General features: G+C 59.8%; 1 protein-coding gene across 2 annotated transcripts in view; it reads right to left on the bottom strand.

Annotated features, from left to right (window-relative positions):
- Nucleotides 1-3,750: 3,750 nt before the first annotated feature.
- The window catches only part of TSPAN15 (tetraspanin 15), a 43,178-nt gene continuing 26,053 nt past the window's right edge, over nucleotides 3,751-20,875 (bottom strand). The window contains exons 3-8 of one of the 2 annotated variants that reach the window (XM_062214252.1): nucleotides 19,700-19,774; nucleotides 12,904-12,999; nucleotides 10,333-10,449; nucleotides 6,986-7,033; nucleotides 5,643-5,759; nucleotides 3,751-5,236 (exon numbers count right to left, since the gene is read on the bottom strand). In XM_062214252.1, coding sequence (XP_062070236.1) covers nucleotides 5,087-5,236; nucleotides 5,643-5,759; nucleotides 6,986-7,033; nucleotides 10,333-10,449; nucleotides 12,904-12,999; nucleotides 19,700-19,774 — 603 coding nt within the window. In that variant the 3' untranslated portion in view covers nucleotides 3,751-5,086. The remainder of the gene's footprint in view (nucleotides 5,237-5,642; nucleotides 5,760-6,985; nucleotides 7,034-10,332; nucleotides 10,450-12,903; nucleotides 13,000-19,699; nucleotides 19,775-20,875) is intronic. The other variant, XM_062214253.1, reaches the window with a different exon arrangement.

The following is a 20,875-nucleotide window of genomic DNA, read 5'->3' as shown; positions in this document are numbered from 1 at the left end:
ATGTTGGGGTTCGTAGCACTCAGCGACCAGGCACTGGCTGACATTCCCGACACAGGGTTCCCCTTCTGGTTGTGGGAGCCAGTTGCAGATACTCTGCTGCTCGGATGATTTATCTGGGGGCTCGCTGGATATGGGGAGCGGAGTCGAAGCCGTGGCACGTTTGCCTCAGCTGCTGGAGGAGAGGACATGGGAGAAAGGAGATGAAGGGGGTACAGGTGGCATTAAAGGGCATCGTTACATCTTGCATGGCTGCCTCCTGGAAACTAGGCTCCCTCTGGAGAAGAAATCAAGGCCCCGAGAGGGACAGATGCTTGACTGTGCTGACAGTCCCTGACCCTTGAGGGCTGGTTCACTTACGGGACCTGGTGGGCCTAGAGCATCGCAGGGGCCCAATCGATGCAGGTGCCAAGTGCTCCAGGCCACAGTGGTCCCTTGGTTGGCACCTGGATACAGAGCACCTGCCGTGCACCCTGCTCCACCATCTCAGCTACAGGGAGAGAGCAGAGCACAGATTAAAACCCTGCTGGTCAGCGGAGGGGACTGTTGATACGGAAGCAAATCAGTACAAGAGCGCGTTCCGTGCCTGCCATGTTACCACTGCTCGCTGCTGGCATGGCCGGCTCAGCGCACAGGACAAGGACCTGGGGCTGGCCTAAGAACTTCTCATGCGGTCTCTTGTCGTCCTCACGGGGACCCAGGTTTCACTGTGAGGAACCTGCCCTGCAGAGTCCCAGGTGCCTGTACGTTCTCAGGTCTCATCATGGCATCTGAGTCCAACACCCTCCCCTTGCCAGGCCCTGCTGTGGCTGTCTGAAGGTCAAGGACTCCCTCTGGTGGTCACATGACACCCAGGGCTGAGGCTGTGCTGGCTGGGAGGGGTCTGCCCCTGGGGAGCAGTTTAGAGTGAGGGAAGGAGGCAGCACTGGACAGACAGGTGGCCCTGGTTCCACCGGCTGGCTCAGAGGCAGGCAGAACAGTAGGACTTCTGGCTCCTCCCATTTATTCACTGACTGTGGCCAGAGCAAGTCAACTTCATCCCCTGCAAAACTGGAGTGATTAAGCCTTGCCTGTTGCCATGGTGACTACACAGGACGAAGAAAATATGTTCAGCACAGTGCCTGCTACACAGACCTACTGACAGCCAAAAATAATGATGGAGGTTAAGCTTCCTACTCTGTAAAATGGGGGTAGAGATGTCTCCACTATGCCAACCTCAGAGAATAGTCATTTGTTCATTTCATAAGCACCTACTGTATACCAGCATTCACGGTATTTTAGGCTCCCTCACCTTGTGGTCTACTCTTTTGTGGGTAGTGGTTGGGGGTACACTCCAGCAACTGCACCCAGCAGTTTCCCAGGCTATTGGGGCCAGGGAGGGTGGGGTTAGCGGGTTCTGGGCTCTGCGCAGCAGGTGGGCAGCGCCACCTAGTGTCCATGTCAGTTCTCATTTTCTTGCTGGAAAGATCAGTCTTTTTTTTTTTTTTTTTTTGTCTTCCTGGGCTCTCAGACTTAGAAATCAGGTTCTCTCCCAGGACTCACCAGCTGTGCCAGAGCCGGCAGCACTTACCAGTCCCCAGGAGAGTGGAAGGCAGGCTCCATGTTGACTAAGACAGTCTGGCCTTAGCTTCTGTCCTCTGAGGAATAGGAAGTCATTAAATAAATCCTTGCACACACAGAGTGCAGGTGAGACTGGGGGAGGGAAGGAGGAGGCGTGTGGAGGGTTAGGAGCTGGGTCTTCCTAAGTGAGATGATAAAGAAAGCCTTGTGACCCAAGAATGAACTAGGTCAGTCCAGGGACCTGCTGCCTGGAGCAGCAGCCTGGTGATGAGACCGGACGGGCAGACTGGACCTCAGATGCCAGACTGGTGTGATGTGGGGGAGCAAGGGCCCTGCAGGCAGTCGTGTGTCCAAACCCCAGCTGCCGCATGGACTGGATGAGGGGCTGGCACCTGCTGTGCAGTGTGGTGACTGTGGGCCGCTGTGGGTGAGGAGAGGCCAGCACAGAGTCGGTGAGTAGCAAGCATGAAGGGGGACACTGGTGACTTGACTGGGGATGGATGGTGCAGAGGTCACCCCAGGAAGAGGTGATGGGGGGCTCAGAGTCCATGTCCCTCCCAGGGCCCCGGTGCAGCCCTGGCATCACACGGGGCCCAGGCTGTAGCACCAACCCCATTTGAGACAAAGGCTTGGGACTGGCCCGCCTGCCAGGGCAAACTCAGGGTTTATTTCCCCATGGGTAGTACCTCCCTGGCCCACCCCATTCACTCTTGTCCTTTGTCCACAACCGACTGGCTGCTGCAGCGGGCACTGGGCTAGGTGCTGGGGGTACTGTAGGGATCACACAGCTCTGGACCCCATTCTAGTCCTCTTGTTCCATCCAGGGCTGCAGGATCCAGCTCCCTGAGCAGGTGCAGTGGGGCATGCATCCCCCCGGCCCAACTCTTCCTGCCTCTCTTCCTGCCTTCAGATTCCTCTGGGCCGTGGTCTGAAACACCTGAGACCTGGTAGCAGAGTCAGTGACTGTGGGGCCACTCTTTTTTCTTAAGGTTTATTTATGTATTATTTATTTATTTGAAAGACACAGTGACACACACAGGGGTTTCCCATCCACTGGTTCATTCACCAAATGGCCACAACTGCCTGGGCTGGGTCAGGCCGAGGCCAGGAGCCTGGAACTCCATCCAGGTCTCCCACATGGATGCAGGGGCTCAAATACCTGAGCTGTCCTCCACTGCTTCCCAAGTGCAGCAGCAGGAAGCTGGATTGGAAGTGGAGCAGCCGGGACGTAAAACTGCATTCTGATATGGTTTCCCAAGCACCTGCTGCGCCACAGTGCCAGCTACGTGGGCACCAACCCCTGAGCCCGAGGCCACATCGTAGCCAATGGGGGCAGCAGTACAGGACAGGGCAGCCATGAGTGGTGCTGGAAGGAGGGCAAGACCGGGTGGCCAGGTCTCCAGGGTCCAGGTAAGGTGACTTTGGACAAGCAGACTCAGTCCGAAGCGTCACTCCAAGCCTCTGACCTCTTGCTCCCAAAGGCAGCTGCCCTCTCCTCTCTGGGCACAGGGAGAGGCCTCAGAAAATGGCCAGAACCACGAGGCCACCAGCCATACAGCTTGACATGGCCTTGTGCCTAGAAGTCAAAATGGAGAGCAGGTGTCGAGCAGTTGTCATGGCAACCCTGCAGGGAAGCCATGCCTGGTCTCTCTCACCTGGTTCTGTGTGCACACACGGTGCCATCTGACCACCCGGTGCCTCAGTCTCCCCACCAACAACATGAGTTTACAAGCACCACCACCTACAGTTGTGAGGATTGATATCTAGACAAGTTCCTGCAGCAAAGGATACAGTATGATGTTTGCTATGGCTGCATTGTTCTATTTTAATAATCTCTTCTACAGTTTCTCCACCTGGGTACAGGGGCCCAAGCACTTGGGTCATCTCTTGTGCTTTCCCAGGCACATTTAGTAGGAAGCTGGATATGAAGTGGAGCAGCCGGGACTCAAAGCAGCGCCCAAAATGGATGCTGGTGTCCTAAGCAGCAGCTTAATTCATTATGAGCTTAACCCATTATGCCATGCCTGCCTCTCCCCTGCCCTTTCTTAGGCATCAGACAATGAGGCTTATATAGTCTACACACTGAGCACCCAACTCTTTTTTTTAAAATATTTATTTGAGAGGCAGAGGCAGAGTGAGAGAAGGAGTGAGAGAGGGAAGGGGGGGGAGGGAGGGAGGGATGGAGGAAGGGAGGAAGGGAGATGTCTTCTACCTGCTGTTCACTCTTCAGATGGCCGCATCGGCTGGAGCTGTGCCAGTCCGAGGCCAGGAGCCAGGAGCTTCTTCTGGGTCTCCCACATGAGTGCATGGGCCCAAGGACTTGGGCCATCTTCTACTGATTTCCCAGGCCATAGCAGAGCTGAATTAGAAGTGGAGCAGCTGGGACTTGAACCAGCGCTCATGTGGGATGCCAGCACTGCAAGCGGCCACTTTACCCTCTATGCCCCAGCGCCGGCCTCTGAGCATCCGACTCTTAATGGGAGGGTTCTGGGGGCACTTCCAATCCTGAGGGCGGTTCTTCAGGTTTTGTTTCTGTTGCCCTGGATGCTAAGAACCTCACAGAAAATCCAGAACCGGAGAACTGATCCGCACACATGCCGCCATCTCCAGCAGGGGGCGCCCAGCACCAAGCTTTGCCCCTGGCAGAATCAGCTGCATAGGATGGGAGTTGGGAGGAGCTGCTCCTGTTGTGCCAGCAGCAGGGTTGGGGGTGGGGGGGGTGGGGGCCTGTGTGGGCCCCTCAGCTCTCCTCGTCCCCACCTGCCCCACTCCCCAGTGGTGCAGCCTCGTGCCAGATGCCATGGGTCTTGGTCTGCCAGTCTGGGCAATGGGTGTGTCATATCTGCCTCCAGCCCTGAGCTGCTCCTGGCCTCCGTGTCCCAAACTGTGCTCACCCCAGCATGGTGTCTCCTCAATCCTTGCACCAACAAGGGTTTGAAGTTACCCCCTCCCCACCAAAACAGCGCAAATGAAAGGCCAACAACAAAATGCATGTCTTCATTGTTTGATTAATGGACTGGCTGGGAGGGGCAGGCACTCAGCTTTGGTTAGTCAGAAACTCCCGTTAACTGTGTACAAAATATGAATGTTACAAAAATCACATAGAAAAATAGGGTTAGTGAAGCTGCAGCCCTGCCCCTCAGGCACGCACTTCTCTCCCCTCGGTTACGGATCGCTACAGAAAGACCCCCGATTGGGGCATCAACAGTGCAGCCAAGGCACCGCCAGGAATGCAATGGACCCTGAGCTCAGCCCTGGAGAAGAGACCCCTCCCCGCCTTGTGGCCCAGCAGGGGCCTCAGACTCGGAGTCCAGGAGCTCAACCCTCAGCCTAGAGTGCGAATCCTCTTCTGGGAGGGCCTCAGGCCCCGCCCCCGGGGAGGGCGTAGCCATGGGAGCCCCTACCGGCACGGCGCACACAGCCTGGGTTTTGGACAGGCAGAGGGGCCGTGGTGCTGTCCGGCCCGCGGCGTGGACTCAGAGGCGCTGGGCCGCGTGAACTGCTGGAGCCACTGTCCCGGACGTGAGCCCTAACTGGGGTAGCACAAGCAGCATCCGGTGGCCGCCGCCTCCACGCGGGGCTTGGCGCCCGGCCCCAGGAGCCCGTCGGTGACAGAGTGCTCCGTGATGATGTCCTCCACGCGGGTGATGTAGAGCAGCGTCAGCAGCACCCCCAGGAACTGTGTGGAAGGGCAGGGTTGGCCAGAGCTGCTGGCCAGTTCCAAGCCCAGAACCCCCAGTAGCCAGGACACTGGGTGACCTGCCAACTCCCAGTGCCCAGCACGTCCACTCTGCCCCTCCCAGGAAACCCCGGAGACCTCTGCCCCCCGTCAGCAAGGGCCCTCCACTCTGGGCTGCCCCCTCCACCCCACCTGTGTCCCACACTCTCGAGGGGCCCCGGGCATGGCACTAAGCCCTGCTGAGCCTCGCACAGTAACGGCCCCTACCTTGCAGAGAGCCCGTGGAAGGCCATTGCCCTCTGCTCCCAGCCCTCCCCGGGGAGCCCAGGCCCCGTTCCCAGAGCCGCCTTCCCCGGCCTCTCCTCCCGTCACCACCCACTCTTCCCTGAGCCCGGGGCCCACCCACCTGGGGGAGCAGGATGCCCAGCAGGAGGCCCGCCATGATGGTGTAGTTGTCCATGAACCAGATGAGCACGGCGTTGGTGCAGCCCCGCACATAGATGATGTCCTGCACGCTGAGGCGCTGTACAGGGAGAGCCCGGTCAGCTGCAGGCACTTGCTGCCCACGTGGCCACTCGCTCAGGGCCCAGGCTATCCCTTGACAGCTCAGGCCTCCGTTTCCCTTGTGCCATGGGAGATGGGGGGCCTAGACCACCCTAGGTGGGCAGCACTGGGGACCCAGATGTGCCCACATCTGGGAGAGCACAGGCTCAGGGTGCTCCCAGCTACCTGTTTCTGGGATGGGTGCCAGGCACTGGTGCAGGCAAAAAACCTGCTCTAGCGACCAGAACCAAAGCCCAGCTCAAGCACACAGGGAAGTGTTTTCTGCATGGTGTAAATCCACAGTGAATTTTCTAGAACTACTACTATGTAAACCAAGGAATGATTATCCAGGTTGAGCAACCCTAATGCAAAATTCTTAATGCTTCAAAACCTCAAACTGTTTGCAGCCTGACCTGGTACCACATGGGGAAAATTCCACACGGTGAGCAGTCACGTGCTGGGACACGTCACAGAGCTCTGAGCTGCTGCACACACCGTCCCCTTTGTCAGTGTGTGCAGAGTTCTGAGGTCAGGTGTGGTGGAAGCCTGCCCCATCAATGAGTGGCACTTGGGGATAAGAATGAGGATGTTGCCCATTGTTGGGTATTGACAAAGTGACTGTGGGCTCTAATGGGTTGAGAACCATTGCTGGGCTATAGCTGGGGAACCTCAGCTTGCGGCCCCTGGGCCAGTGCCACTGCTGTCAGTCCAGGACCCCCACTATGCGAACTTCTGCTTTGTCACCATTATTCTGAGCTCCCTTTCCAGAACCCCAGCTTCTCTCCTGGACAGGTGGGGTTGCCCAGGAAGCTGCCCTGGGGAAGACCCTCAAAGGGCTTGCCACCCTCTAAGGAATGCTGGGTCCTGGGTCCTGAGGGAACCATGGGAGTGGTCTACAAACTAAGGGCAGAGACAGACAGGTGCTGAGAATGCTGGGAGTCCCAGCGAGGGCCTCACTGGCCTCATGGGGACAAGCCCACAGGAGGTCTCAGCAAAGCCTGGCAGGGGGTCTTTCCCCACTGGGGGGAGTCTGGGCTCCTGAGCCCTTCTGTGCCTGGGTGGGATTGGGAAACCTTGGCAGTCCTGGCTCTACTTCACAGCCAGGAATGTCGGGAAATCTCAGCAGTCAGGAGCGACCCCGCCAATCATCCTGGGGGTGGGACAGGACAGCAAGGCCTCTAGGTAAAGGAATTCCAGAGACAGTACCTCCTTGTCGATGGTTTTGTAGCCACACATGGTGTTGACGACATCTGTCTGAAACAGAAATGTGTATCACAAACACTTAACGTGGTGCTTACTCAAAGACACTGCTGATCTACCCATTTGATAGATGAAAGAACTGAGGCACAGACAGCTGCCCTGTCCAGCATGGATGGAGCTGAGATTCCAAGCTGGGCAGACTGGCTTGAGCCTGAATCTTAACCACACCCTGCTTTAAGGAATGCACGTGGCAGGACCGCCCCAAGAGCAGCCCAAGAATGCAGGGAAAAGGGTCCTGGCCCAGGCCCCCTGCTCTGCTGGCTTGGTCTGCACTGTCTCAGAGGTCAGACTGGGGCTGTTCCTGCTCACTGGCTCTTAGGGAGGAAAACCTCCGACCACAGCTGGGATCCTGCCAACGTGGGTACCTGTGGGCAAGGCCACGGCTCCTGGCCAAGCTTCCTGCCCCCACAGACCTCAGCTCCACCAATGTGGGGTGCTGCACGAAGTTCCTTCCAGAGAGGAGAGCTGGTCTCTGAGACTCCGGGCCTCTTATTAATTCAGGTACAGAGGAAACTTTGCCCAGGCCCTGGACCCCATCAGGTCCCTGCCCATCACCTTCTGTGCCCTGTGGTCTCCTTGTCCAGCTACCAGGTAAGACGGCCAGACCCTGGGTCCAGCCTGGGCTTCCTGCAGCCCTACCCACCCCAATAACAGAGTGAATGTGGATGCTTAGGGGACCCCAGGGGCCAGGGACGACACAGAAGGCAACAGTGGAATGGCCAGCCGCCTCTGACGTCACCCCTCCTGGGTCCAGTTCCTGCTCTACCATTTAGGAGTTCTGCACTGGCCTTGCTTGGTGGGCTGGGCACACACAGGCCCTCAGTAAACAAGTCTTGGATGCATGTGCACACAGATGCGTGCATGGCCAAGGGAGGGAGGAATGCATTGTGTGCACCGACACACGCATGGCTGAGGGAGTGACCAGGTCCCCTCGGCTTTTCCACAAAGCAATGACAATCTATGACCCCCCCACCACACACAGGCTGATGTCAACACAGTGAGATACATGAGCAAAGTCACAGTTAGGGGCGCGTGTGCAGGGGCCCAGCAGCCGACCGCGATGCTGCTTGGTGAACAGGGCCCTAGTAGGAGGTGCTCTCAGACCAACACCTGTGGAAGGGGCGGAGCCAGAGGCAGGGGCGGGCAGAGGGAGCCAAAGAGCAGTGATGGGGGCTCAGTGCAATTCTGCTGTGGAATCTATGAAGATGACTAAGCCAGGCATTGGCACCCGCACGGTGACCACCCCGGAGCCGGCACAGTGACACAAGTCTTGTCACGAGGTAGGTCATGGTTATGTCCCTTGTCTCCCTTTCTGGAACACAGATTCCGTGAGGACAGGGACTTGGGTTTGTTCTGCAGCACAAGCACCCGGAACTGCAGTAGGCACACACAGGCGCTCGATGAACAAATGCGCAACCGTGTGCCCTCACTCCCAGCACAACCCCATGCACCTGCCCCGCAGGTCTGACCCCTTCAGGGGTCACGATCATGGCCATGGAAGGGCCACAGTGATGACCGATGCTAAGGGGGCGCTTGGGGAGAGCTGTAGACTGCGGGGGGGATTCTGCTGCACACCCAGGCCTGACATTTGGAACGAGCTGGATGACGTCCAGGGCCCAGCTCTCCCTCGTGGTGGCAGGGCGGAAGCCCTTCCTTGCTTTCCAGGGCTGGGATTGTGAACAAAGCCTCTCCAGTCAGTGATCCTGCACTCTGCCCTGGGCCAGGCCCTATAGACTCGCCTGAGCCCCAGCGGAGCTGTGCTGAGCAGGCACCACTCCACCTCCTCCAGCCTCCAGCCCCGCCCTTTCAGAGGTGGACGGAGAGCACCTCCTACCAGGGCCCCTGCTCACTAAGGAGCACCACAGCCAGCTGACCTTGACTGCTGGTCCCTGCACACTTACTAGCCCTAACCCGATTCCCGTGTCCACCTGTGCCCCGCCATGGCAGCCACGGTGACCCCAAGTCAGACCCACCTCAGCCACTGAGGCCCTGCAGGGCCCCCGTCACTCAAGGGCACACCGCAGCTTCCCGTGACCTGACTCCACCTCCTACCCTTCCTTCCCCAAGGTCACTCAGCTCCAGCCACGCTGGCCACCCCAGGGCCTCTGCGCTCGCTGGCTGTCTGCCAAGAACCCCCTTCTCCCAGATACCTGCCCGGCTCGCACCCTCGCTTCCTTCAGGGTTTAACTCAGAATCCACCTTCTGAAACCCGCCATCCTCCACGCGGATGCTTCGCACACGGTTTCCTCCTGAGTTCTCTCGTCAGTTTCCCTGATGGTAATGTTACCTTCCGGTGGGGGTAGACTTCTTAGAGTTTGTTTTACCTCTGGAACCTAGAACTGTGTCTGACGCACAGTAGGTTCTCGACCAGTATTTGCCGAATGAACAAATGGGTGAATGGATGCAGGCTGGGCTTCCACATCTGACAAGTTCAGGTTCTCCCTCCCCACCCCCGCCCAGGCCAGTGAAAACCCTGGGCTCCTCTCCAGCACCCCTGTTGCCCAGAGATCTACCCTAAAATGGCAGCTACAGTGCGTGGGGCAGCTCCCTTGGGCCGGCCTTTTTCGGGTGCGGGCAGCCCGGCACGCGGGCGAGGCTCCCACCGCACTGCACTGCAGTGGGCACGGGACGGCGGAGATGTCAGAGGAGAAACTTTCCATGGCTGCTTGCCGCATGAGTAATGGCCGAGCTCTGCCGAGTTCCAGTCCAGAAACCAAACAGCTCCCGGCCGCGGTAGGCAGATGCAGGCACTGATGGAGTGCTGACTGCCCGGCACAGGACACCACGTGACGGAGGAGGTGGCCGAGCTGACAGCGTCGTGCTGGCACATCACGGACCCCGCTCCAGGTGCCCTGAAGCCCACGGGAGATGCCCCGTGTACAAGCCTGGCTCTGCCTGCAGTGAAGCCACAGAGCCCCCTGTCTGGAAGTCTCCTCCCTCCGGCCCCTCCTGCCTGTGCAGCACTCCAAGGCGGGGCACCCTCACCCGGCCCAGTCAACCTGGGCAAGACCTTGAACTTTTCTGTGCCTCAGTTTCCTCTTCTGTAAAATGGGTACGTCATAGTGGCTGCCTGGTAGGGCTGTTGCAAGGATGGGGTGAGTTGGCACAGCCAGAACAAGAGTGCAACAGATGCTGACAGCACCGACGCAGACCACCCCCTCCCTCCAGCGTCTCCCCTCGCAGGACCCTCGAGGCTCTGACCACATCCTCCTGCCCACCCCCTCACACCCCCACATCCTCAGAAAGCCTCGCCGGGTGGGCTGCACCTGCCCGCACCCCAGGGACAGCGCTACCGTGTTTCTGAAGCAGCAGGTGTAGGGCACCCCGCAGGCCAGGGGCCCGGGGGCATTGCAGTCGTGGTACTGGTTCTGGCTCCAATCTCGGTAGTCCTCGCCGCCACAGCACTTGAACTGAGAAAGGAAACAGGCAGGAAAGCAGCGCTGCCGTCATCCCCGAGTGTGCGTGTGTTGGGGTGGACACGGGGTGGGGAGGATCTTGCCAGGAGATGGTGCCCTTTAGGGTGTGAGGGGCCCTGGCAGGGGAGCCACAGCGAACACGAGCGGCACACCTGCCAGGTGACAGCTGAGACCAGCAGGTTGCCAGGAGGCGGTGAGCACCCTGTCCCTGGAGAGTCGTGCAAGCCCCGGCTGGGCTGCCTCTGTGCAGACGTCAGGGTGGCAAGGGCACCTCTCCCAGACACCCGCACCTGCCTTCACGCTGTGTCTGCAGTACCAGGCCTTTCTGTCCACGAGGCCAGAGCCTCCGCAAGTCCCTTCTGCATGCTGACCTTCTCCTAACCCGGCTCCGAAAGCCGTGCCGCCCCGGCTGTGCTGGACCTGCCCTTGGCAAAGAGGATGTAGGCACATCCACGTCCTGCCCCGTGCCTCCCGAGCTCAGCCGTTCCTGGCTCTCCTCCCCTGCACCACAGCCAACACCTGGGGAAGCGGTTAGCGGTTCCACCGCAGGGCTGCCGTGTGCTGGGCTCTCGCCTGAGTACTGCAGAGACCGGGGCAGACACGAGCTGCCCACGTGGAGAGGACAGAGTGAGCACCGCGTGTGACACGGGAGGGAGGGGAGCCGTGCACCCGACACGGAGAAACAGGGCAAACGAGTGGACAAGGGCACTCTCAGGCTGGGGGGTGAGGACGGCTCTCTGAGGAGAGGACACTTCATTGGAAAGATGAGCAACAGGAAAAGGCCAGCCGACACGCGCAGCACTGAGCCTGTACTTCAGCACAGGTGCAGAGTTGGGTTTGTCCAGAACAGAACAAGAGAGAGTGGAGGGGATGCTGTTAGAGGGCAGCAGAGGGCAGCGCAGGCTGGACCCTGCAAAGCCTCGTCAGCCAGAAGACACAGGCAGCCAGCATTAGATTCCAGGGCGACAGGAAGCCTCCGGACAGCCCAATCGGGGAAGCACTGTGGTCAGAGGGGCTGGTAGAAACAGACCCTCCCGGAATCCCCTTGGTGTCCCCTTAGCTCTTCAGGCTTCAGGACCAGAAGTGCCTGATTGCAGTGCCATTCAAAGGGCCCAAGTTCAAATCCTCCCACAGTCATTCCTGGCTGTGTGATTTCAGGCAAGCTGATCAACTTCTCTGGCCTCAGCTCCTCATTGGTAAAGCAAGAAGAGCACTGGCAGCTTGGCACAGCTGAGCTGTGAGTACAGCAAGAGGCCGTGCATGAAGTACTCGGCACAGCCCGGCACCACGCAGGTGTCCAGTGAGCACCAGTTACCTCCTACCCCACCCTGGGAAAAAGGAAATCTCCAAGCCAGCCGCAGGCCAGTTCCAATAAAAACAACCCTCTCTCCTGGAGCTGTCTTGGCTCTCCCAGCCAGAGCTGGCAGGCTAGGGCCTCCCAGAGGCTGCACCTGTCCTGACTACAGAGGTCTGAGCCAAGGGAGTGGCCATTACACTGCCCTGGGTGTGGCTTGGACGAGAGTCCAGGCCAGCTGGAGCCCCCAAGGTCAGGTTCCAGGCAGCACTGCCAGTGCTTAGTGATCCTGTGGACCCTCAGATGCTGCTCCCCTCACTTCATGGGACACTGACCACGTGGCTGGCACTGACAGGAATATAATGAGGCTGCCCCTGTCTCGGCACTTCCCCTGAGTTAGGTCGAGGTAGCCCTATGACTGTGTTACCCCCTTACACAGATGGAGAAACTGAGGTTCAGGGCTCAACGACAGAGATGTAGCACAGCAATTGAGGACAGTGGCCAGCCCTCCACCTGCTACTATTATTGCACCACTATGATTATTGCAGTGTTGGGTGGCCTACGGGGAGAGGGGCAATATCCCCAGAGGACACATGATCATGCCATTGAAGGAAGGGGAGGGGGTCTCAGTCTGGGCCTCAGTGTGGCCTCAGCATCCCCTCCACTCTCTCTTGTTCTGTTCTGGACAAACCCAACTCTGCACCTGTGCTGAAGTACAGGCTCAGTGCTGCGCGTGTCGGCTGGCCTTTTCCTGTCGCTCATCTTTCCAATGAAGTGTCCTCTCCTCAGAGAGCCGTCCTCACCCCCCAGCCTGAGAGTGCCCTTGTCCACTCGTTTGCCCTGTTTCTCCGTGTCGGGTGCACGGCTCCCCTCCCTCCCGTGTCACACGCAGTGCTCACTCTCTGTCCTCTCCACGTGGGTGGCTCGTGTCTGCCCCGGTCTCTACGATACTCAGGCACATGGGCAGAGAGCCCCAGCTGCCCCGTCCTTGGTGGGCCATCTACAGCTCACCCTTGCTTCTCAGCCTGGCCAGCCACCTGCTCTGGGAATGCAGAAGTCACCCACCTTAGCCATCAGCCCACCCTTGTGAGCAGGGACCAATCAGGGCAGAGGACATGGGAGGCAGAGCTCTGACCCAGAGCCCCTCGACTCACCTGCTTCTGAACAAAGTCCATGATGTTTTTGAAGTCCAGGTCATCATAGTAATTCTCAATTCCTCTTCTGATGTTGTCATTGAGAAACTCAATGGTCTATTGAGAGAGAGAGAGTGACAAAGGGAAGGGCCACCACCCCCAGTGTCCCAGCCCAGACTTCCTGGAAGCCCAGGCTGGCACAGAGAGCCCTGGGCCAGAGCTGCCCTGCCTGCTGCCTCCAGGCCCCAGCTGTTCCCTGTGACCAGCCCGCCCACGCCCCTCCATGCACCCGATGCCATTCGGCACCCACGTCTCTGCTATGGCCGAGCAGCCGCCATTCATGCTGCTTCCTTCACAGATCAGCAACCCAGACCCTGAGAGGCCGGGGTCCTGGCGGTGGCTCGGCTCCTAGCTCTGAAGCAGCTGCAGCTGAGTCAGGGCGAGGCTGTCCTGGTCCCACTGCCCAGGGAAGGCTGGAGCTGAGACTGCCTTCGCCCCACACTCCTCCACCAGCCAACCTCTTGCTTTACAGGCGAGGAAACTGAGACTTGGGTTGTGGGGTGGGGGCAGTGGCAGGACTTGCCCTGGGTGGCTGAGCAGACCTCGCTGGTTAGGGGCCCAGCCAGGACCGGCTTTCAGGCCTCCTGACCTCTGCCCCTCACTGCAGTGCTGTGGACGCACAGACAGCCGGGCAGGACAGCCCCCTCCGGGAGGCACACTGGCAGGCCGCCCTCTGCCAGTCACGCCGGGCTTTTTGGATCAACAGCCGGCTGTTGTGCCGAAATCTGGGAGCACAAAAGGCCCCACAGCGGGACAAGCTGGGGGTGGGAGTGAGGGCAGCCCAGCTCCACGCTCACTGTGACAATTGCGGCTTTCAGAGCCCTGCGCAGGGTATCAGCAGAGGCTGGGGACAAAGCGGCATTCTCTGTAGACAGGAGCCAGACAGCTCCCGGGGGAGGTGTCTGGGGTGGGGGGCCTGGGCTCCTGGCCCCCTCCCAGCTCATGCCCACTCTCGGGGCCTCAGTTTCTCCCTTGTGAACCTGTCTGTGGTACTGTCCAGCCAGGAGGATGAGGTCAGCAGCAAGGGGGTGCCAGGCCTCCTCCTCCACAGCTACCCAGGCCCCAGGCACTTCCCGAAGCTTCGAAGCCTACAGACCCAGGTGGGAAACTCTGTGTCTTTGGAGGAGGCCATGAGATTTAAACCAAGCTGGGAACGCGCACATGGCCGATCCTGGTGTCACTTCAGAGACAGATACTCTGGTACCTGCCACGACTTCAGAGGAAAAGGGAACAGTGAGGGAAACTGAGGCCCCAAGACCTGCTGCGACAGAGCGTCCGCTAGGGCAGGAGGCCCAGGTCCGCCGTGGCCTCTGGCCTGGGCCCCTTGCACACCCCCACAGCCCAGAGCACACCACAGCTTGTCCCCAGTGGCCCAGCTGCTGGGACCAGGGCGTCCGTCCCACTGTAAGGTGCCAAGACAAGAACTCAAGGATCAGAGTTTGGGGGTCATCTGCCCAAACTGTCTGCCACATCAGGAGGAGAGGGACAGAGAACGCAGCCCCCGGGACGCACAGCGCACAAAGCCCTGCTGGCAGCGAGAAAGCAGACGCAGGCTCTGCACAAACCAGCCTGTGGCCATTCCCAGGTCTCCCGCTAGACCCGGCCACCTGCCTCCTCCCCAGAGGCCCTCAGGGCATGAGGCCTTTCCAACCCTGGTGCCCGCTCCTCTGGAGGAGGAAGGGCCAGGCCAGCTGGCTGGGGCATGGCTAGGGGCCCAGGACACAGGACACCAGGGTGGGGTCACTCTGCTCCCCAGGGTGGAGCAGGCGATGAGCTCACAGCATTGGACCGCGTGAGGCAGGGACCCTTGGCAGGGCTAGCGCAAGGGTGACACCAGGGACAGGGACATGGCTAAGGCCACCCAGGTAGGGAAGTGCATGGTGGATTTTTCTTCGCTCAAAGCACCATAGAGAGCCTCCTGGGTCCCTCCAGCCCTCTGCTGTGGGGGATCCCCCCAGAGCTGGTGACATGATGGGATGGTGGCAAGAGGCCCAGGGAAGGGAGGAAGAGGGTGGCAGAGGGGGCGCTGGTGGCCTGTGGGGCTGTTCTGCCCTCTCTCCCCAAACCAGCCCTGTCCCTGGGCACCTGCCAGGGGCGCTGCGCTGGGAGAGGCTTCTTTGCAAAGATCAGGTTTTTCATCTGTTAGGCTGAGCCAGGCTGTGCAGGGAACACAGGGTGACAGATGGCTCAGGGCTGCCCCAGTTCCCATCAGGAGGCTCGCTGGGTCCTGCTGGGTCTGGTGAGTGCACATTGCTTCTGTATCGTGTGTGTGTGTGTGTGTGTGTGAGAGGGGGGGAGGGGGAGGGGAGCGAGGGCTGAGAAGACAGTGAGACACTGAGCTCTTCTTGCTCTGTGACTGAACGATGGGGGTGAAGGTGCAGGTGAGAGGTGAGCAGGTAGTGCAGGTTGTCCCCTGTGACATTTACATAAATGCGCACAGCACCAGTAACGTTTGGAGGGACCTGGGGCCACTTGGAGGATGTGTCCCATGGGAGGGTGGCAGGGACCAGAGAGCCCTGGCACCAAACACACCCAGTGCCACACAGAGCACCCGGCTCGGAATCAGGTCACACCAGCAGGGGCAGCGCCAGGGAGGTGGAGAAGAGCACCTTTCACGGAGCGCTGGCGCAGCCTCCGAGGGTCCCGTGGGCTGGAGTAAGCAAGCACAAAGGCACAGGCTGTCCGAGCGTGCTGTGCAGAAGAGCTGGCCTTTCTGGTTTCTCTTTAAAATCTGGTTCCAAAAATAGCTGAGGCCTCTGCATCACTACCACCCCCATCCCCGCCCCGGTGCTCCGAATGAATGAGGGCTCCAAGGAGCCACAGGTGTGAGGAGAGCGGAGGCGCCGGCTGACGGCCCCTCTGGGGATGCAGCCATCTGGGGACCCCACAGGCTGACCAAAGACTTCCACATCAGCTTCCCGGCTCCAAGGCCAGCGCAGCTGGACCCAGGGCCCGCCCAGTTCTCAGAGCTTACAGCAGGGGTGGCTGACCGGGGCCTTTCTTCCCTCCTGGGGTGGAGCCGTCATTTCTGGGCTTTGCCCAGTCCCTCTAGCAGCTGAGGGGGTCCTGTCCTCATTGACTCGGGCGCCAGCCCTGGCCCAGCTTGGCAAGCAGGGATCAGAGAACCTCGAGGGCTGGAAGGAGAGGCTGTGAGGCCGTCTCAGAGTATCTGCCAGAGCCTTCAGACCTGGGGGCATCACAGGCTGGCTCCCTCAGTGGCAATGGCTGGGGGCGAGAGGATACGCAGCAGTGTCCCAGGGGCTGGGGACCTCAGCCCTCCCTCGCCAAGACTGCACACAGTGGAGTGCGTTCCCTGTGGAAATCTGGCCAGACCTGAACTTTTTCTGCTTCTGGAGCCACTAGCACAGCTTTGCTCTGGGTGGGAAGGAGCCATATATTCAGGCACTTGGCCAAGGCAGACCACAGTGCCACCTCCCTTCTCCTGCCCCTGTCCCCGAGGCCATGCCCAGAGCCAGCGAATAGGCTCCGGGGGCCAAGCGGTGCGTCCTGCTGGCACTGGGTCTGTCCACAGCACCCTCTTCTCAAGGCCTCACTCTGCTCGCAGGGGCAGAAGGAAGACAGCATGGGCTGGGGGTACACACACCAGTGACAGCCCAGGGTTGCCCAGGTGTCCCTGTCCAGCATGGCCGCCTGCTCCACCTGCATACCCCTGCCTCTCTCCCCAGGAGTCCCAGCACAAGCTGGGATGGCAGCACACGCCAACAAGGGTGAGACCCAGACCATGGAGCTGGCTTCTCAGGCCCGCCTCTCCCTGTCGATCCCTACTCTGTGGGGGGCTCCCCAGGGCAGGGCCGCTGGCCCCTGGGTGAGTGGGGGACCTGCTTCAGTCTGACAGGGAGATGTGGGGGGTGGCGCCTGGCAGCAGAGCCCTCACCCGGGGCAGGAGGCAGTGGGGCACTTCCTCCTCACAGCCACGAGGCTGTTCACCTTTCATGGCCCAGCTGTGCCTGTGACCTGCACACACCCTTGCAAACCCAGCATCAAATCATTAGCCCACAGATTTGTCCCCATGTCCCTACAAGAAGATTCCAGAGTTAGCAGGCAGGCAGTGGCCCTGGTGACTGGATCTGTCACGTTGTGGCGCAGAAAATCTGTCTTCTATTCTTGATGAAGAAAACAAGAGTATTGGGGATTTGCCTCCTCCTGGAGGCTGACCTTGGTTGCTCCTCACTTTTTTCTCTACCTTGCACCACCCCTTCCTATCACTGTCCACAGCCAGCAGCTCCTTGTCTATCCTCTTCCAGGTCTGCCTCACACGATGACACTGCATGAGAGGTGGGCGGGTGTGTGTGTGTGTGTGTGTGTGCGCTACTCTTCTTTATGCAGTATGTTCCTTTCGGTTATGAAACAAGAAGGAATTTGGGGAGCCAGGGAAATGATATAAAGGAGAAAATAAAAATCTCCCAAGTCCTACCCTTCAGGAGAAGCGTTGATAAGCCAGTGCTCGGATTTCTATCTTTCCAGACCTGTTTTTCTCATTGGGTAATTCTGTATCTGGGGTAGACATTTGGCACACTGGTGAGGACACCCCTGGGACACCAGCACCCCATGTCAGAGTGCATGGGTTCAAATTGCAGCTTCCTGAGAACATAGGCGACAGCTCAAGTACCTGGGTCCCTGCCACCCACAAGGGAGACCCAGATTTGAGTCCTTGGCTCCTGGCTTCAGCCTGGCCCAGCGGTGGCCACTGCAGGTATTTGAGGAGCACACAAGCAGATGACCTCTCTCTCTCCCTACTCTCTCTTGCTGGCTTTCAAAATAAGTAAATAAATAATGTATAATTTTGTATTCTGTTTTTAAATTCATTAAATGATGGCCCACCCGCAGTCTCCGTACACCTCGGAGCTCCTGACTGTGAGGGCCCTTCCTGGGCTGCACACCAGCACCCTCCCCATGAGGGGACCTGTCCGAGGGGACACAGCAAACCTCCCAGGCCCTGGCACCCGCTGGGCTGGGCGTAAGTGGGAGCTCCCACCCTTGGCCTCTGAGTCAGGAGGACTGCAGGCCCCTGGAGGCCCTGTTGGCCAATGCCTTTGCGGGTCAGCTCCCTCACTTGGGAGGAGATGATGTCATGGCCCTCACTGACCCACGGGGCGCTGGAAAATGACCAACCAGCGGCCATTGTGCAGAGATGCTAGAGACTAGAGCCGCTGTGCACTTAGGAGGTGACCGTTCCTAGGGCCAGGGACACTGCTGACCAGGGACAGGTCTTAGGCTCCAGCCCGGTGGACACCAACCCGTGACCTCAGGGAAGCCGCTGCTGGGAGCACAGGAAAGAGTATTCCTTGGCAAATGGGATAAACCCACTCCCTCCTCAGGGCTGCTGAGATCCAGCCCCCAGCCAGCAGCTGCCCGCTCAGGGCACAGGGTCTGGAAAGCTGAGACAAGGCCAGGGAAGGAGTAGGTAGCGAGGCTGTGGTTGGGGAGAAGGCCCCCTGGGCGGCCTCTGCCTTGCTGTGTGCTCCTGAGGGGAATCTTGTTAACCTCGCTGTGCCTCATCAACTCTACTGATGTGATAGGACTCACCCCTCCCCTCTCCTGGGGCTCGCAAAACAGGAAGGAGACTCCTGGATTCCAGGAGGGCACACAGGCCAGGGGTGGTGGGTGGGGGGCAGCATGCAGAGCAGGTGCAGCCCCTACTCCCCGCCCAGAGCTGGAAGGCAGCCACACACACAGTCTGAGCGGTGCAAGGGCTCTGCCCTGCCCAGGGTCGGGACAGGGGCTGCAGCATGGGGCTCAGCTTTGGACACAAGAGATCATTTGGCTGCAGCCCTGATGCCTGGCCCACGGCAACTGCCCAGGGGCACCAGGAGCCACGCCGTATGGGGTGGAGGCAGGGGAATGGACACATTGGACTGGGATTCTGAAAACACACTCTGTGCATCAAGCCCTGTTTGCAGCACTGAAGCGGGATGAAGACAAAGGAAGGTTAGAGAAGAAGATGGGGGCAGGGCTGGCACCAGCCCTGCCCACCATCACCTTCTCAAAGGGCCTTAGGCACAACAAGCTAATGAGCGTCTGCCATGGGGTGACCCCGTGCTAGGGTCGTCCCACTCACACTTTCCTCCAATCTGCCACCTGACACCAGGAGCCAGGAGTTGTGACCGCTAAGGATCCGAGAGGCTGAGTGACTTGGGTCACACAGCCTGCAGTGAGGGAGTTGGAGGCCAGGAGCCACAGAGACCTTCCCAGCTCCCAAGGGCTCTGATTGGGAAACCCTGCCTGGGCCAGGACGCCAGGATCCCCTCCCAGCCTCACTCTGGCACCCAATACAGCAGATCCAGTCAACACTGGCCCCTAGGCACACACCCAGTCCTGTCACTTGGCCCCATCTCTGAGCCAGCGTCCCCTGCTCCCTGGACAGCCATGTCAGCTGTCTCCCCACTGTCCACTCACCACCTGGCAGCCAGAGTGAAACAAAAACTGGATCACAGCACTTCCCACACAGAACTCCCCAGAGATGTCAACAGCCTTGAGAAAAAGTCCCGAGCTCCTGCCCCGTGGCCATAAAGGACCCACGGGATCTTCCCCAGCACCCGCACAGCCTCACCTCCACCCTCCCACCCTCTCCCAGGGGCTCTGCTACAGCCTGGGGGCCTTGCACGTCCGGTCCACCGGCTCAGTGCGCGTCTCCTCCAGCCGGGGCTCTGGCCAGGCGTCCCTGCCCTCTCATTGCAGCCCCGCCAGCTCACAGTCCGGGCCACAGGGGTGCTCAAGACTCAATCCCCAGGCCCACCTGGTTCCGGAAGATCAAGGCCATCACGCCGCCAATGAGCTCCATGATGAGGCAGATCCCGAGGATGTACATGAACTGGAAGACAAGATCCGGAGACTTGCCTGGAGGGGCTGCTGTGAGATCCGGCACAGCCGGGATGCCGCCTGGGGCAGCTCTTGCCGGCTCCTGGACTGGGTGCCCCGGCTGGCGTGGGAACACAGGAGGCACTCAGGCCCTGGAGGAGCCAATCCCGGAGCCAGGCCCGGGACAATGCGTCAGTGCCACAGCCAGCCAGTTCTCCACGTCATCCCCAGGGACCTCAGCGGGGCAGGGTGGCACATCATGCCTCCTAGTCACCAAGGAGGAGAGCTGGGCCTCACTCCAGGGAGCAGAGGGGACAGGTATGGTCCAGTGGGTGGGCTGGGGCAGTGTTTCCAGCTCTCCCCGACAGCCCCTCTAAGTGGCTTCCCAGACACCCCCGAGTGGATGATGGGGGCCTGAAGCTTAGAGGATGCACACCCACCTCTGCCCTCTGTCAGAGAACAGGCATGGTTCAAACGGATTCCAGAAACTTCCAGCCTCAGCCACGACCTGCCTCATCAGGGCTTCCAGGTGCTCCCAGATGAAGGGAGACAAGGAGGTGAGGGCACCCACGTGTACAGAGCGAAGATGCCTGTCCACCGTGGCCCAGCTCAGAGGACCCTCCCTCAGCCACGGCCAGGGGTCGCCTCCACTCCCTGAGCCCAGGATGGCCACCAGCGTCCAGGGGCCTTGCTGGAGTTACCAGGACAGACTCCCTAGGACCAAGAGCTGTGAAGACTCAGTGTGCGTCTGCCGGCGACAACCCCACAGGCAGCTGGGGACAATGCTGAGCAGAGCAGTCCCAGGTGGACAGTGAGAGAGAATGCCCAGCCCCGCCCACGGGCACCATGCAGCCCCCTGGCCAAGGTGGGACTGTGGGGCACATGAGCCAATGCCCCTCTTGGGGCTCCGCTTGCTGGCGTTTGAATGCGGTTTCTCTTCCTTGCAGCGAGGCCCAGAGAAACAGTCTAAGTCAGGACGGGGTCAGATCGCCCTTTACATGCAGGGCGGTGGCCCAGGCACTCCTGGGCATGTGTGGGCAGGAGCTGGTGCAAGGGAGGCAAGGACCGCCAGCCCCGCGCTGCCCAGCGGCCCAGGGACAGGCTCCCCGGCTCC

Source organism: Lepus europaeus, chromosome 17 (genome assembly GCF_033115175.1).
Source record: "Lepus europaeus isolate LE1 chromosome 17, mLepTim1.pri, whole genome shotgun sequence".
Classification (NCBI taxonomy): domain Eukaryota; kingdom Metazoa; phylum Chordata; class Mammalia; order Lagomorpha; family Leporidae; genus Lepus; species Lepus europaeus.
This window is presented reverse-complemented; position numbering and strand designations above follow the sequence as displayed.